Below are 16490 nucleotides of genomic sequence, written 5' to 3' on the forward strand. Positions count from 1 at the left end.
GAAGATGTGGTACATATTCACAATGGAATACTACTCAGCCATAAGAAGAGGGCAAATCCTACCATTTGCAGCAACATACACGGAGCTGGAGGGTATTATGCTCAGTGAAATGAAAGCGGAGGAGAAAAACCAAATGATTTCACTCATCTGTGGAGTATAAGAACAAAGGAAAAACTGAAGGAACAAAACAGCAGTGGAATTACAGAACCCAAAAATGGACTAACAGGTACCAAAGGGACAGGGACTGGGGAGGATGGGTGGGTAGGGAGGGATAAGGGGCAGGGGAAGAAGAAAGGGGGTATTAAGATTAGCATGCATGGGAGGGAGGGAGAAAGGGGAGGGCTGTACAACACAGAGAAGACAAGTAGTGATTCTACAACATTTTGCTTAGCTGATGGACAGTGACTGTAAAGAGGTTTATAGCAGGGACCTGGTATAGGGGAGAGCTTAGTAAACATAATATTCTTCATGTAAATGTAGATTAAAGATGATAAAAAAAAAGAAAGAAAGAGAAGGGGGATTACTCTGATAGGATAAAACTAACTGTAAATCAACAATTAATGCATGCTTTAAATACCCTTAATTTTGATCACGTAAAGGGTGTCAGATGATTGGCTGTAGAGGTACACTTTTCTGATAATATTCCTTTCTCTTAAAAACAACAACAACAAAAAAAACCAATTCCTGTGTGGAGACCTCCAATGAGGTCTACACAATGGTATAAAGGGCATATCAAAGTGTGGGCAAAGGGTCTGTTTGTGTTTATACAGAGGATCAAGGCCTAATTTGGCTACCCAGAAAATGAACTAAGATATGATATGAAGAAGAACTTCCAACATCAACACTCTCTGGAAGAGTCATACCAGAAGACGATCATCAAAAAACCTCAACAAAGATCCAGGCAATGCTGTAGTTGTAGCTGCATCCATCCCACCGGTTCCTGGACTTGCCATTGGAATGAAGAAGGAGATATCTAAGCTGGCCTGTCCTTTCAGTAAAACAACAAATTTGAATGGAACTATACTGTTGGAACTCAACCAAGAATTAGGAGAAGTGCAAGTTGTAGTGCTCCAAAATCTTACAACTACAGACTATCTACTGTTAAAAGAACATATGGGATGTGAACAGTGCCCAGGAATGGGTTGTTTTAATTTGTCTGATTTCTCTCAGACTGTTCAAGTACAGTTGGACAATACCCATCATATCATAGACAAATTTTCACAAATGCCTAGGGTGCCTAACTGGTTTTCTTGGCTTCACTGGAGATGGCTGGTAATTATAGATCTGCTTTGGTTATGTAACTGTATTACTATTATGTTAATGTGTGTACACAATTTAATTAGTAGTTTAAAACCTATACATGGTTAAGTTACTCTACAAGAAGATATGTCAAAGAAATAATCAATCCTCCCATGTTTTCTTCCATCTGCTACCTCTATAGCTTTTCTTCTTCCCTCCTAATTACAACCCTTAAACAGAATTCGTGCCTCATATCGAATTTACCAAGTATCATAATTCCTCCAAGTGGTAAAGATACCTCAAGACAAATGCTGGGCATAGAAGCCACAGGGCATAAATCTGCAAAGTAAAAAGCTAACCTTTTCAAACAATATGGCTTCTCTCTCACTTACCAACTTTACATCTCCCTGTATGGCCGCAGAAGATGACTGGTTAGTCAGAGACGGGTAAGATTCCTCAAGGGAGGAACAACGTAAGACAGGCACAGTTGCAGGGGAGCCATCAGGTGAGAAATTGGGGATCAACAGAGGTGAGGCTTAGAACCTCACCCCCCCCCCCTGTTTTGAGAGAAATCTTCAGCATCCGTGGATGTTTTAATGCCCTTGTCTAGCTTGGTTTAACACATAGTCTACAGGCACACACCTGATCATCTACATTTGCTCTCTTACAACACTAAACTATGTTTTCTACCTTTATCTTGCATCTACCTACCACTTCAGCATTTTATTAAAAATAATAATAATAATAATAATAAAGGGAGAAATGTGGGATCTACATATAAATCAAGTATAAAAATTTTTTTTAAAAAGTCTAACAACCCAATTTAAAAAGGGCAAGGACTTAAGCAGACATTTCAATACACAAAGAAGATATACAAATGTACAGAAGTACATTAAAAAGATGCTCAATATCACTGGTTATAAAGAAACAAATCAAAGTCATAGATACAATTTCACACTAGAATGACATGTATTAATGAGGTTGTGGAGAAATTAGAACCCTCAAACATTGCTGACAGGAATTCTAAATGATGTTAAATGTTAAATGATATAGATGCTATGGAACAGTTTGGCAGTTAATCAGTAAGTTAAACATTCAACTACCACATGACAGAAATTCTGCTTTTAAGAATATACCCATGAGAATGAAAAACAAATGTTGGAACAAACACTTCTTCACAAATGTTCGTAGTAGTACTATCCACAATAGTCACAAAAAAAAACAATGCAAATGTCCATCATCTGATGAATAGATAATATGTGCTATATCCATACAATGGAATATCATTCAGCCATAAAAAAGAAAGAAGTACTGGTAAATACTAATTAAAATATAATGACAACATTATGCTAAGTAAAAGTAGCCAGACACAAAAGGCAATGTATTATATAACTCCAGTGAAACATCAAAAGGCAAATCCATAGAGACAGAAAGCAGACTGATGGTTGCCAGCGGTTGGGGGAAGGGGTCATAGGGAGTAAGGGCTTAAGGGGTGTAAGGTCTCTTTCTTTTTTTTTTTTGTTATCATTAATCTACAATTACATGAGGAACATTATGTTTACCAGACTCCCCCCTTCACCAAGTCCCCACCACATACCCCACTAGTCACAATCCATCAGCGTAGAAAGATGTTGTAAAATCACTGCCTGTCTTCTCTGTGTTGCACAGCCCTCCCCATGCCCCTCCCACATTATAAATGCTAATTGTAAGGCACCTTTCTTCTTCCTCCCCCTTCTTCCTCCCTTCCCACCCATCATCCCCAGTCTTTTTCCCTTTGGTAACTGTTAGTCCATTCTTGGGTTCTGTGATTCTGCTGTTTTGTTCCTATAGTTTTTCCTTTGTTCTTATATTCCACATATGAGTGAAATCATTTAGTACTTGTCTTTCTCTGCTTGGCTTATTTCAGTGAGCATAATACTCTCTAGCTCCATCCATGTTGTTGCAAATGGTAGGATTTGTTTTCTTCTTATGGCTGAATAATATTCCATTGTGTGCATGTACCACATCTTCTTTATCCATTCATCTACTGATGGACACTTAGGTTGCTTCCATTTCTTGGCTACTGTAAATAGTGGAGCGATCAACACAGGGGTGCATCTGTCTTTTTCAAACTGGGCTGCTGCATTCTTAGGGTAAACTCCTAGAAGTGGGATTCCTGGGTCAAATGGTATTTCTATTTAGAGCTTTTTGAGGAACCTCCATAGTGCTTTTCACAATGGTTGAACTAATTTACATTCCCACCAGCAGTGTAGGAGGGTTCCCCTTTCTCCACAATCTCACCAACATTTGCTATTGTTTGTCTTTCGGATAGTGAGGATGGTGTAAGGTGATATCTCATTGTGGTTTTAATTTGCATTTTTATAATGACTAGTGATGTGGAGCATCTTTTCACCTGCCTGTTGGCCATCTGAATTTCTTCTTTGGAGAACTGTCTGCTCAGCTCCTCTGTCCATTTTTTAATTGGATTGTTCACTTTTTGTTTGTTGAGGTGCGTGAGCTCTTTAAATATTTTGGATGTCAACCCTTTATCGGATCTGTCATTTATGAATATATTCTCCCATACTGTAGGATACCTTTTTGCTCTATTGTTGGTGTCCTTGGCTGTACAGAAGCTTTTCAACTTCATATAGTACCACTTGTTTATTTTTGCTTTTGTTTCCCTTGCCCAGGGAGATATGTTCATGAAGAAGTCGCTCATGTTTATGTCCAAGAGATTTTTGCCTATGTTTTTTTCTAAGAGTTTTATGGTGTCATGACTTACATTCAAGTCTTTGATCGATTTCGAATTTACTTTTGTGTATGGGGTTACACAATGATCCAGTTTCATTCTCTTGCATGTAGCTGTCCAGTTTTGCCAACACCAGCTGTTGAAGAGGCTGTCATTTCCCCATTCTTTGTCCATGGCTCCTTTATTGTATATTCATTGACCATATATGTTTGGATTAGTGTCTGGAGACTCTATTCTGTTACACTGGTCTGTGGCTCTATTCTTGTGCCAGTACCAAATTGTCTTGATTACTGTGGCTTTGTAGTAGAGCTTGAAGTTGGGGAGAGAGATCCCTCCCACTTTATTCTTCCTTCTCAGGATTGCTTTTGCTATTTGGGGTCTTTGGTGGTTCCATATGAATTTTAGAACTATTTGTTGCAGTTTGTTGAAGAATGTTGTTGGTAATATGATAGGGATTGCATCAAATCTGTAGATTGCTTTGGGCAGGATGGCCATTTTGACAATATTAATTCTTCCTAGCCAAGAGCTAGGGGATGAGTTTCCATTTGTTAGTGTTTTCTTTAATTTCTCTTAAGAATGTCTTGTAGTTTTCAGGGTATAGATCTTTCACTTCTTTGGTTAGGTTTATTCCTAGGTATTTTATTCTTTTGATGCAATTGTGAATGGAATTGTTTTCCTGGTTTCTCTATTAGTTCATTGTTAGTGCATAGGAAAGCCACAGATTTCTGTGTATTAATTTTTTATCCTGCAACTTTGCTGTATTCCGATATCAGTTCTAGTAGTTTTGGAGTGGAGTCTTTAAGGTTTTTTATGTACAATATGTAATCAGCAAATAGTGACAGTTTGACATCTTTACTGATCTGGATTCCTTGTATTTCTTTGTTTTGTCTGATTCCTGTGGCTAGGATGTCCAGTAATATGTTGAATAAAACTGGTGAGAGTGAGCATCCCTGTCTTATTCTCTATCTTAGAGGAAATGTTTTCAGCTTCTTGCTGTTCAGTATGATGTTGGCTGTGGGTTTTTCATATATGGCCTTTACTATGCAGAGGTACTTGCCATCTTTACCCATTTTTCTGAGAGTTTTTACCATGAATGGATGTTGAATTTTGTTGAAAGATTTTTCAGCATCTATGGAGATGATCATGTGATTCTCGCCCTTCTTTTTGTTTATGAGGTGGATGATGTTGATGGATTTTCAAATGATGTACCATCCTAGCATTCCTTAGATGAATCCCACTTGATCATGGTGTATGATTCTCTTGATGTACTGTTGAGTTTGGTTTGCTAATATTTTGTTGAGTGTTTTTGCATCTATGTTCATCAGGGATATTTGTCTGTAATTTTCTTTTTTGGTGGGGTCTTTTCCTTGTTTTGGTATTAGGGTGATTTTAGCTTCATAAAATGAGTTTGGAAGTAGTCCCTCTTGTTCTATTTTTTGGAAAACTTTAAGGAGAATGGGTATTATATCTTCTCAGTATTATAAAATTCCATGGTAAATCCATCTGGCCCAGGGGTTTTGCTCTTGGTTAGTTTTTTGATTACCGATTCAATTTCTTTGCTGGTAATTGGTCTGTTTAGATTTTGTGTTTCTTCCTTGGTCAGTCTTGGAAGGTTGTATTTTTCTAGGTAGCTTTCCATTTCTTCTAGGTTTTCCAGCTTCTTAGCATATAGGGTTTTGTAGTATTCTCTAATATTTCTTTATATTTCTGTGGGGTCTGTCGTGATTTTTCCTTTCTCATTTCTGAATCTGTTGATGTGTGTAGATTGTCTTTTTCTTTTTATAAGTCTGGCTAGGGGCTTATCTATTTTGTTTATTTTCTCAAGGAACCAGCTCTTGGTTTCATTGATTTTTTCTATTGTTTCATTCTTTTCAATTTTATTTATTTCTTCTCTGATCTTTATTATGTCCCTCCTTCTGCTGCCTTTAGGCCTCATTTGTTCTTCTTTCTCCAATTTTGATAATTGTCTTTAGACTATTCATTTGGGATTGTTCTTCCTTCTTTAAATATGACTGGATGGCTATATACTTTCCTCTTAAAACTGCTTTCACTGCGTCCCACAGAAGTTGGGGCTTTGTGTTGTTGTTGTCATTTGTTTCCATATATTGCTTGAACTCTATTTTGATTTGGTCTTTGATCCATTGATTATTTAGGAGCATGATGTTAAGCCTCCATGTGTTTGTGAGTCTTTTTGCTTTCTTTGTCAATTTATTTCTAGTTTTATGCCATTGTCATCTGAGAATTATGTTGGTAGAATTTCAATCTTTTGGAATTTCCTGAGGCTCTTTTTGTGGCCTAGTATGTGGACTATTCTGGAGAATGTTCCATGTGCACATGAGAAGAATATGTATTCTATTGCTTTTGGATGTAGAGTTCTGTATATGTCTATTAGGTCCATCTGTTCTAGTGTGTTGTTCAGTGCCTCTGTGTCCTTACTTATTTTCTGTCTGGTGGATCTATCCTTTGGAGTGAGTGCCATGTTGAAGTCTCCTAAAATAAATGCATTTGCATTCTATTACCTCCTTTAATTCTGTTAGTATTTGTTTCACATATGTTGGTGCTCCTGTATTAGATGCATATATATTTATAATGGGTATATCCTCTTGTTGGATTTACCCCATTATCATTATATAATGTCCTTCTTTATCTCTTGTGACTTTCTTTGTTTTGAAGTATATTTTGTCTGATACTAGTACTTCAACACCTGCTTTTTTCCCCTTGTTGTTTGCATGAAATATCTTTTTCCATCCCTTGACTTTTAGTCTGTGCATGTCTTTGGGTTTCAGGTGAGTCTCTTGTAAGTAGCATATAGATGGGTCTTGCTTTTTTTTCCATTCTACTACTCTGTGTCTTTTGATTGGTGCATTCAGTCCGTTTACATTTAGGGTGATTATTGAAAGATATGTACTTATTGCTGTTGCAGGCTTTAGGTTTGTGCTTACCAAAGGTTAAACGTTAGATTACTTACTATCTTACTGTCTCACTTAACTCATTTATTGAGCTGTTATAAACACAGTGTGATGATTATTTATTTCTCTCCCTTCTTATTCCTCCTCCTCCATTCTTTGTATGTTATGTGTTTTTTTGTGTGTGTGTGTACTCTTTTGTGTTTCCTTTGACTGCTTTTGTGGGTAGTTGATTTTATTTTTTGCCTTTAGTTAGTATTTGGTTGGTCTGCTTTCTTTGCTGTGATTTTATTTTCTGTGATGACATCTGTTTAGCTTTAGGAGTGCTTCCATCTAGAGCGTTCCCTCTAAAATACCCTGTAGAGGTGGTTTGTGTGAGGCAAATTCCCTCAACTTTTGCTTGTCTGGGAATTGTTTACTCACTCCTTCATATTTAAATGATAATTATGCTGGATACAGTATTCTTGGTTCAAGGCCCTTCTGTTTCATTGCATTAAATATATCATGCCATGCTCTTCTTGCCTGTAAGGTTTTTGTTGAGAAGTCTGATGATAGCCTGATGGGTTTTCCTTTGTAGGTGACCTTTTTCCTCTCTCTGGATGCCTTTAATACTCTGTCCTTGTCTTTGATCTTTGCCATTTTAATTATTATGTGTCTTGGTGTTGTCCTCCTTGGATCCCTTGTGTTGGGAGTTCTGTGTGCTTCCGTGGTCTGAGAGGCTATTTCCTCCCCCATTTAGGGGGAAGTTTTCAGCAATTATTTCTTCAAAGACACTTTCTATCCCTTTTTCTCTCTATTCTTCTTCTGGTACCCCTATAATGCAGATATTGTTCCATTTGGACTGGTCACACAGTTCTCTCAATATTCTTTCATTCCTGTAGTTCCTTTTATCTCTCTTGGCCTCAGCTTCTCTGCATTCCTGTTGTTTGATTTCTATTCCATTAATGGCCTCTTGCATCTCATCCGTTCTGCTTTTAAGTCCTTCCAGAGATTGTTTTATTTCTATATTCTCCCTCCTTAGCTCTTGCATGTTTCTCTGCAAGTCCATCAGCATGGTGATGACCTTTATTTTGAATTCTCTTTCAGGAAGATTGGTTAAATCTATCTCCCCAGATTCCCTCTCAGAGGAGGATATCTGGGTTATTCTAGTCTGGATCAGATTCTTCTGCCTTTTCATGGTGATAGAGGTAGTCGTAGGCAGTTGGCACGTGTGTCAGCTGGGAGAATCAAGTTCCTTTGCACTTGCTCCTGGCCTTCCTTTCCTGGGAGAACGGCGACCCCTAACAGCTTGTGCTGGGCAGTTGCGCACAAACAGTGTCTTGGATTCTTGCCTGGCTGCTGTGGAGTAAGCTGGTTGCTGTGGGCGTGGCTGCTTTCAGGCTGCTGCTCTTCTGTGGCCAGGCTGCACCAGAGGGGGAATGGGCAGGAGGCTGTTTATCACCGTGAGGGACCTCAGAGCTGTGCTGCTTCCCAGGGGGTTAGGGCACCCAGAGTTCCCCGGGATTCCCAGCTGCTGGGCTGAGTGTGCCAGGAAGCTTCCTTCCAGCTGTGAGGCTATTGTCCCTTTAAGACTTTCAAAAATCACTTGCATTTCTTTTTTCCCAGGGGCACTGGCTGCGGGGACTGCTCTCAGGTTTTACTGTTCTGTTTCCCCAGTATACAGCACACCATGCACTGTATGTCTGTGCTCCCAGTGTGGATGACTAGGGCTGGTTATTTTGCAGTCCTGGGCTCCCTCTCCCTCCCCGCTCCAACGCCTCTTCTCCCTCCGGTGAGCTGGGGTAAGGGGCGCGCTCGGATCCCGCCAGGCTGTGTCTTGTATCTTACCCCCTTCGTGAGGCACTGGGTTCTCGCAGGTGTAGATGTAGTCTGGCTGTTGTGCTGTATCTTCTGGTCTCTCTTTTAGGAATAGTTGTATTTGTTGTATTTTCAAAAATATATATGTTTTGGGGAGGAGATTTCTGCTGTCCTACTCATGCCGCCATCTTGGCTCTTCCTCCAAGGTTTCTTTTTTAGGTAATGAAAATATTCTGAAGCTGGACAATGGTGATGGTTGTACAACATTACGGAATGTACACCATGCCACTAAACCGTACACTTAAAAATGGCTAAAATAGTAAATTTTATATTACGTGTATTTTACCACAATAAAAAGACATATAATATATATATACACATGTACACACATACTCAAACACAAGTGAGCAAAACAGAAGTGATTTACCATTAAATAAAGAAATTGTAAAATATTCAAAGACATAATATCACTAACTATAGATCAAAAGACAGTATCAGGAAGACTGAAGTAAACTGATTTAAGACAAATTCTGTACCTCAGAATAAAAGGAAGGGAATTAACTCCATAGTGAAAAACATATACACACAAAGCTCTAAATATCCACATCCATAATTCACAAAAGACAATCAATTTAATTAAAAGGAAGCTTCTATCAGTTGAGTGTTTTTAAAACTGAATCAGAGAGGTCATTAGCTCCGAAAGCTCTACAATAGAGTTAAAAGGAAAAAGGTATTTAATAAATAATATACTACTACCTTTCAGCCCAAGGTCCTCTTTCACATGTAACATAGAGCTGTATTGCCTTCCAGCATCTCAGCGTGGCTACCTGTTGACTGCTAAGTTGTTTAAGAATACTATTATACCTTAAATTCTCTTGGCGGGCTTTTCGATTAAATGGCTCCACAAAAAACTCCTGAAAGAAAGAGCAATCAATGATAGCACTGAATCATTTATTTACAGGTACATTTAAATTTTAATACCATACTTCAAAAAAATCTGACCCAATAAAATCATGTAGTAAAAGAAAGTAGCTAGCAAACAACAGGATTTTCTTATTCTATTAGAATAATTTTCTTTAATGAAGCATGATATGATCTTAGCCATAACCTATTTGTATTTTTTACAACTTAAAAAATAATCAACAATAAACATGTGAAGAACTTAAAAAATGTAAGGTACCTCAATAAAGGACTTTTAAACTTAGAATTACTTAATTTATACTGTGAAGTGAAATGGTTTTCCTCTGGGATCTTTTGATTTGTAAGGCATCTGAGATAACACTCAAGTTTAAGTAACACTGAAGGAATAATAACCTCATTTCATGCTACTATTGATGGCCCAAAAGGCAGTAGTAAAGACAAAAGAAATCAATAGGGGCAAATTTCTCACCCTTGAGAAATTTTATCACTTGGATCGCTGCTTCCTGCATAGCATCCTAGCTATGCATATTCATAGCTATAGCAAAAATGAATTCACATAGTTATTTCAGTTTTCAGGATAAAGTAGACTTTGACAATAGGTCCTACCGAGATGAACTCTAAGCCCTGATTAAAATTCTACACTTTTCAAAGAAACAAGTGATAAGACTGACTTATCTAACTCACACAGATATTCATGTATTAGGAACTAAAATCACAGTATTAATTTGTTTCACACAAATCAACACTGAGCCACATTAAAAAGAGCAGGTAAATGACATGGATTTAGTCATGGATTTAAAAGACACCTTTTAGAGAGGCAGTAAAACTGTGTGATTAAGAACATAAGCTTAGGAGTTAGACATAAGCTTTGGGTACAAATCTTAGATAATTCTCTGAGGTGTAGCATCCTTAACTGTAAAATGAGGTTCACAATTATGGTAATAAAAGATTAATATTAAAAAAAAAGATTATGATTTAAAGTGCTTAATATAATGCTAAAGCAGAAAGCTTTCAATAAATTGCAGTTATTATCCTAATTGTTACTATACTTATTACTAGTTATGTGAAAAAACCAATGACTTGGGATATAGTGTTCTCATAAGTGAGAAAACTGAGGAAATACTGACAGCTTCATGATTAAACATCAGATTCAGAGATTTGAAGTTCAGGCACGTGAGAATACTCTTAAGTTTGTTTTTTCCATAAAAGCTGAGGTGGAATATAAATTTGGAAGAACTTCTATGAGGGCAATGTAATAGTGTTTATCTTGAGTGCTACATACCAGTGATTCTACTTATCATAGGGGAACTATATGAATATAGAGATGATCAATACTATTTATAATAAAGAAAAAACTGGTAAATTAGGTCCAGAACTGGAAAACAAATTTAAATACATTCTAGTACATAATATAATGGAAAATGTTCGCAATCTATTTTAAGAAAGGTGTAGCAAATGAAAGTGTGCCATTTCGGTTTAGCCAAATATACACATAAAAAACAGCAAATATATATACTGAAATGTTAATAGTGGTGTATTACATATGTTCCTTTTCATACCTATTTCATGGAACAAAGATATATTTTTATTTGGTTTTCTGTTTCATCACTGTGTATATAGATCACATACGCATTTTGTCAGATTGATACCTAAGTATTTGATTCTTTTTAGAGTTATTGTAAAGAGTATTTTAAAATTTCTGTTTCCAATTACTCATTGCTAGTTTCTAAAAATATGATTAAATTTTGCATATTGAACTATCTTGTATGCTGATTGTTGCTAAACTCATTAATCAAAAGAGATTTTTGGTAGATTCCTTAGGATTTTCTACATAGATAATCGTAATATCTGGAAATAGCTTTATTTTTCCTTCCCAATATAAATGCTTTTTATTTCTTTTTGTATTCTTATTTCATTTGCTAGGACTTACAGTATGATAGTGACCAGGTGTGATGAAAGTGGACATTCTGGCCTACTTCTCTTCTCACAAGGAGAGCACTCAGTTTTTTACCATTAAATATAAAGCTAGCTGTAAGATTTTTGTAGAGATCTAGGCAGTTCCCTTCTATTTCTTGTTTGCTGAGAGCTTTGATCATAACTGGATGTTGAATTTTGTTAAATGCTTTTTCTACTGATATGTGGCTCATTATATTAATTAGTTATCACATGTTGAACCAGCCTTGTATTCCCAAGATTAACTCTACCTGGTTGTGATGTATTTTTTTTTTTTTTAATATTTGCTGTATGTGATTTGCACCTATAATTCTAGAGGGGTATTTAGCTTACAGTTTTCTTGTACTATTTTTGTATGATTCAATATGAGGGTAATAGTGACCTTATATAATGAGTTAGGAAGTGATACAACTTTTCTATTTCCTAAAGAGATTGTGAGGAATTGGTGTAATTTCTCCATTAAATGTGTGGTAGAATTTGCCAGGGAAACTACAGGGCCTGAAGTTTTTCCTTTTGGAAGGTGTTTAAGTACAAACTCAACTTCTTTGCTAGATAGGAGACTATTTAGGTTATCATCTTATTCTTGAATTAAGTTTTGGAAATTTCTATTTGTTAAGAATTGACCCATTTCATTCAAGTCATCTTATTTATGTGCATACATTGGTTTGCAGTAGTCCCTTATTATCATGCTGATTTTTGTGAAGTCAGTCGTGAAGGCCTACTCCTTTAATTCCTAATATTAGTAACTTTTTCCTTTTCATTTTTTCCTTTGTCAACGTGATTAGAAGTTTATTAATTTTATTGATATTTTGAAGAACTAGATTTTGGCTTCATTTATTTTCTCTACTGTTTTCTGCTTTACAATTTCATTGATTTATTTTCTCTTTTTTAGGTTTCTTATTTAGAAACAAATTAAGATTAGTTTAAATTACTTTTTCTAGTTTCTTAAGGTAGAAATAAACTATTAGTTTATGGCCTTTCTTCTTTTCTAATACAAGTGTTCAGTGCTATAAATTCTCTCTAAGCACTAATATATACCCAGCCACCTTAGAGATAGCTACCATGAGCTTAACGGACTTTTTACATAATCACCATGTATAGAACATTTTGATATTAGTTTTTTTAATTTTATTGATCAGTGGTTTTCTTCCAATTCTGAAATAGTTTTCAGACAAACAAGAGGAAACACTGTTTTCAAAGTTCATACTTGTTAATATTCTTATTTGAATATTAAGTATTTAAAATCAACATAAAAAACTATATGATGTTTTTAACATTGAGTAGGTTTTACCTGAAACTTGAGCTTGCTTTCTCCTCCTTCCCGGTCTCGTCTATGCATATTCACCATTAAGGCTTCATAACAATCCTTCCAGTAAAGTGCCATGTTCTCACGACCATCATAAAATGTGTGGGTTTCATATTGGTTCATATAAGGTACAATCTTATAAAAAAATATATATATACAGAAAATTTAATATATACTTCTATAAGATTGATGATTTAGTCAAAAAATTTCATTCAAAAAGATAGCACTTACATATTTTTCAATGTAAACTTGCCATTCATTTGAACTGCAATATTCTTGAAAATCTTCAAAAAATGAGGAGCTACCGTTGGTAAAAGGAAATGAGGGCAGGTGCAAGTTCATGAAGAGAAGCTCATAAATTTTGGAAACCAGGGTACGGAGAAGGGGAATCAGAAATGAGTAAATTTCAGTCTGTTCCTTGATGGATTGACTTAGAACATATTCCAGCTTCCCTAAAATGTAACACGCTTCTTCTTGATTTTCAATCACTTTGGTCTGAAGAAGGGTATTTAGCTTAGCTGATGCCATTGCACAAACCTGAGGAAAATACTATAGGTGAGAAAGAGCAGAATGATGCAGACATTTCATGATAGCAAAAGTTCTCTGGTTCTTCTTGAAGATTTTTTTTGGGGGGGGGTTTCTCTTTCTTTAAAAAATTATAGAAATAACCCATGTTTAATTTGGAATATATAGAAAAGGTGTGGTAGATAATTTATCACCCCAACATCTATTCCATTCCTTCTTATAGTGTTCAAGGATGGGGGATGATTCCATCTGTAGTTCTAACAATAGGTCCTAAGAGATGTAAGTCAACCAGAATATCCAATCTCTTTCCACAGGGACTGGTTTAGATAACTGATCTTTCAGTCAATTCATGTCACTGTCTTTGTCACAGGGATTCCATCAGGGATGGCCTTATCAACACAATAACTGTCACGAATTACGAAGGGTCTTAGATTTTAACTTACCTCTAAACTATCAAGTTAGCCTGTCAGTTCCTCATATGCTAGCAGAAGACATGAAACTCCTGGGTCAGAAACAAAGATCTACAGCAACAGCAACAGCTAGAATATCAGCATTTACCCTCAATCCCTGAACTGCAATTCTTCTAGTGAAAGACGAATAGAACTTCATGATGCCTGCAAAGTAGTGACTACATTATAGAAGAGGAGCCCCAAGCATAGGGAACCCAATTCTTTTACATTAGGCAATAAGCTTGCGGGAAGTTTTCCTTGGAGACAGACATTATTAAACTGGAAAGTAAACAAACATGCCTTTTTGCTCTGGAGGAAGACATGATTTCTGTCTTTTTAAGTTATTCAGTTAAAAAGATAGCTCATAACATAAGACACCTATTTCTAGGTGGATAAAAAAGAATATTACAATGAACATCTATGTATACAAAGATTGCTCAGTATTTTAGATTATCTTAAGATATAGTTTTAGAGTAGAATTACTAGAGAAAGAACAAAATCAGTTTTTAAAGTTCATAGTTTATATTTTTAAATTGCATTTAAACAGCTGTACAATTTAAACTTCTACAATTCATGTATAGGAAAGTCCATTCTCTTATTTAGCTTTTCTGCATTTTCCATGTTTTTACAATGAACATGTGTTAGTGTTATGATTAAGAAAAAAAACCTATTTTTTAAAAAGTTGGTAATATGGAGAAATGAATTCACAATTTTAAGAGAAAGAAAACAACATTATCAAAATATATGATGACTTCAACTGTCTGAAAAAGAAACACAGAAAAAAATACTAAAATACTGACAGTTGTTTCCTCTTTGTACTAAAGGATGTTGAGTGTTTTATCTTTTTCTCTTTATGTTTTTGTGTATTTTTCCATAATGAACAAGTGTAACATTTACAATTACAAAAAAAATCTATTGAAAAGTATGGCCTTTTTAAAGTGGGACAACCTTATGAAATTTTAACCTCTCCATGTTCTTATAAACATTAAGCAAGTTTACATATATTAGAAACCATCCCTACCTGGATCCCCTTGCCCGAATTACTTAAAAACCCCAATATCAAAAGAAAATAAAAAGAGCCAATAAATAGCTTAGCTATGGGATACATCCCTTAACTAATTCACCCCAGGTTCTCAAAAGAATCCAATGTAAATAAAGATGACAGATTAAAATTCACATGGAACTTGTCCAACCTTTATATTCTTTAATTTAAAATAGAAATAATAAATATTACTTGGGTCCATATTTTATTTATCTTTACTTTGGAAAGCTGGCACAATGCTAAAACTTGGTAGGTATCAGTAAGTGTCTGATAAATGAAAAATACTCCAGAGTATAAAACTGTAAGTTAGTAAAGTAACAGAAAAGGATATAAAAGAAACAACTTAAAATATAATTTTCCTACATATGCAAGCCCTAAACTGCACAAGTATAAATAGTCTATGCAGGCTGTATACCTCCCAGCTACCTAAATATAGATGATATGAGTAATGTCTTTTAATGTAATCTCTCTCTGTATCATTTAAAAGGAAACCTTAAAATTAAATTGAATGATAAACATCAAAAAAAATAATCATCTGCCTCTCAAGCCTCTTTCTCATCTCAGAAAACTGAAACAAGCGAAATCATGGATATTTTTGGAATAAATAAATAAGAATCAAAATATTGAAAATCATTTAGCAAAGCACAAATAATTACTATGTTGCATTCAAAGACAGTAAACAAGGTAAAAATGACAAACCTGAAAATCACCCCATCCAATGAATCCTAGAAGCAACTGGATTTGAATTTGAGAAAGTTTTGCCCATATTGGACTTTCAGAATACCAAACTGACAGGCCGTCAAAGAGCAGCATCATATCCTCTAAGAGCTATCACAAAGGAAAAATTAAGAAATAAAAACATTCAAGTTTTAAATCTACTGATAAGGAATTTTCTCCAAAGTAATACAAATCACAAATATTTCAAAGCTAGTTCAATATTGAGTCGGTAAAACCCAAAAGAATTATCCTAGTAATAGCTAACAAAATCTGTGACTATTTATCACATCTTATCTGTGTTTATTGCATCTGATTAAATATTTATGCTCTGAAAAGAGAGAGTACAAAATTTCATTCTTTGAATAAAATCACTGACCACCAGAAAAATAATTTCAAAGAGATATTACTCTACCTTTTCAGTCCACATGTTAGAATTAACAAGTCCCTCTGACTGCAGAAAGTCCTGTATGATCAGAATGAGTCGGAAGGCATTTTCAGCAGTTACTGGATTAAGTTTTGCTTCTCTGTTTTCTGTGACAGCCCATTCTAACATCTTCTGTAGCAAACTAAGTGAAAAACAAAATCCTCTTAAAACCATTTGAAGTTTAGAAAAATAGTAGGACATTAAGAAAAGTTTTATAAATAGGATTGTATCTTCAAAGATACATTATCACTGGCAGGTATCAGAGGACACTATGTATGGTATTTAAGATAAAGCAACTATTTAATCTCTGGAGTATCTACTTTTAAAGCACATAATAACTAAAAGGTGAAGTAAGTTATGTTTTATTTCACTATAGAAAGCTAAGAAAATAATCCAAATTCCAGTCTCCATAAAGTACTTAAAAATGTCTCTAAAGCTAGAAAACAGGAATGCTAGAAAAGAAAGCTTTATTATACCTTACAG

General features: G+C 35.3%; 1 protein-coding gene across 3 annotated transcripts in view; it reads right to left on the bottom strand.

Moving 5' to 3' along the window:
* NBEAL1 (neurobeachin like 1) overlaps nt 1–16490 on the bottom strand; it is a 241124-nt gene that overhangs the window by 84273 nt on the left and 140361 nt on the right. For all 3 annotated transcript variants that reach the window (XM_073218321.1, XM_073218319.1, XM_073218320.1), the window contains 5 exons: nt 15996–16149; nt 15566–15694; nt 13082–13387; nt 12836–12985; nt 9427–9584 (listed from right to left, as the gene is read on the bottom strand). In XM_073218321.1, coding sequence (XP_073074422.1) covers nt 9427–9584; nt 12836–12985; nt 13082–13387; nt 15566–15694; nt 15996–16149 — 897 coding nt within the window. The remainder of the gene's footprint in view (nt 1–9426; nt 9585–12835; nt 12986–13081; nt 13388–15565; nt 15695–15995; nt 16150–16490) is intronic.

This window comes from Manis javanica, chromosome 12, assembly GCF_040802235.1.
Source record: "Manis javanica isolate MJ-LG chromosome 12, MJ_LKY, whole genome shotgun sequence".
In the NCBI taxonomy this organism is placed as follows: domain Eukaryota; kingdom Metazoa; phylum Chordata; class Mammalia; order Pholidota; family Manidae; genus Manis; species Manis javanica.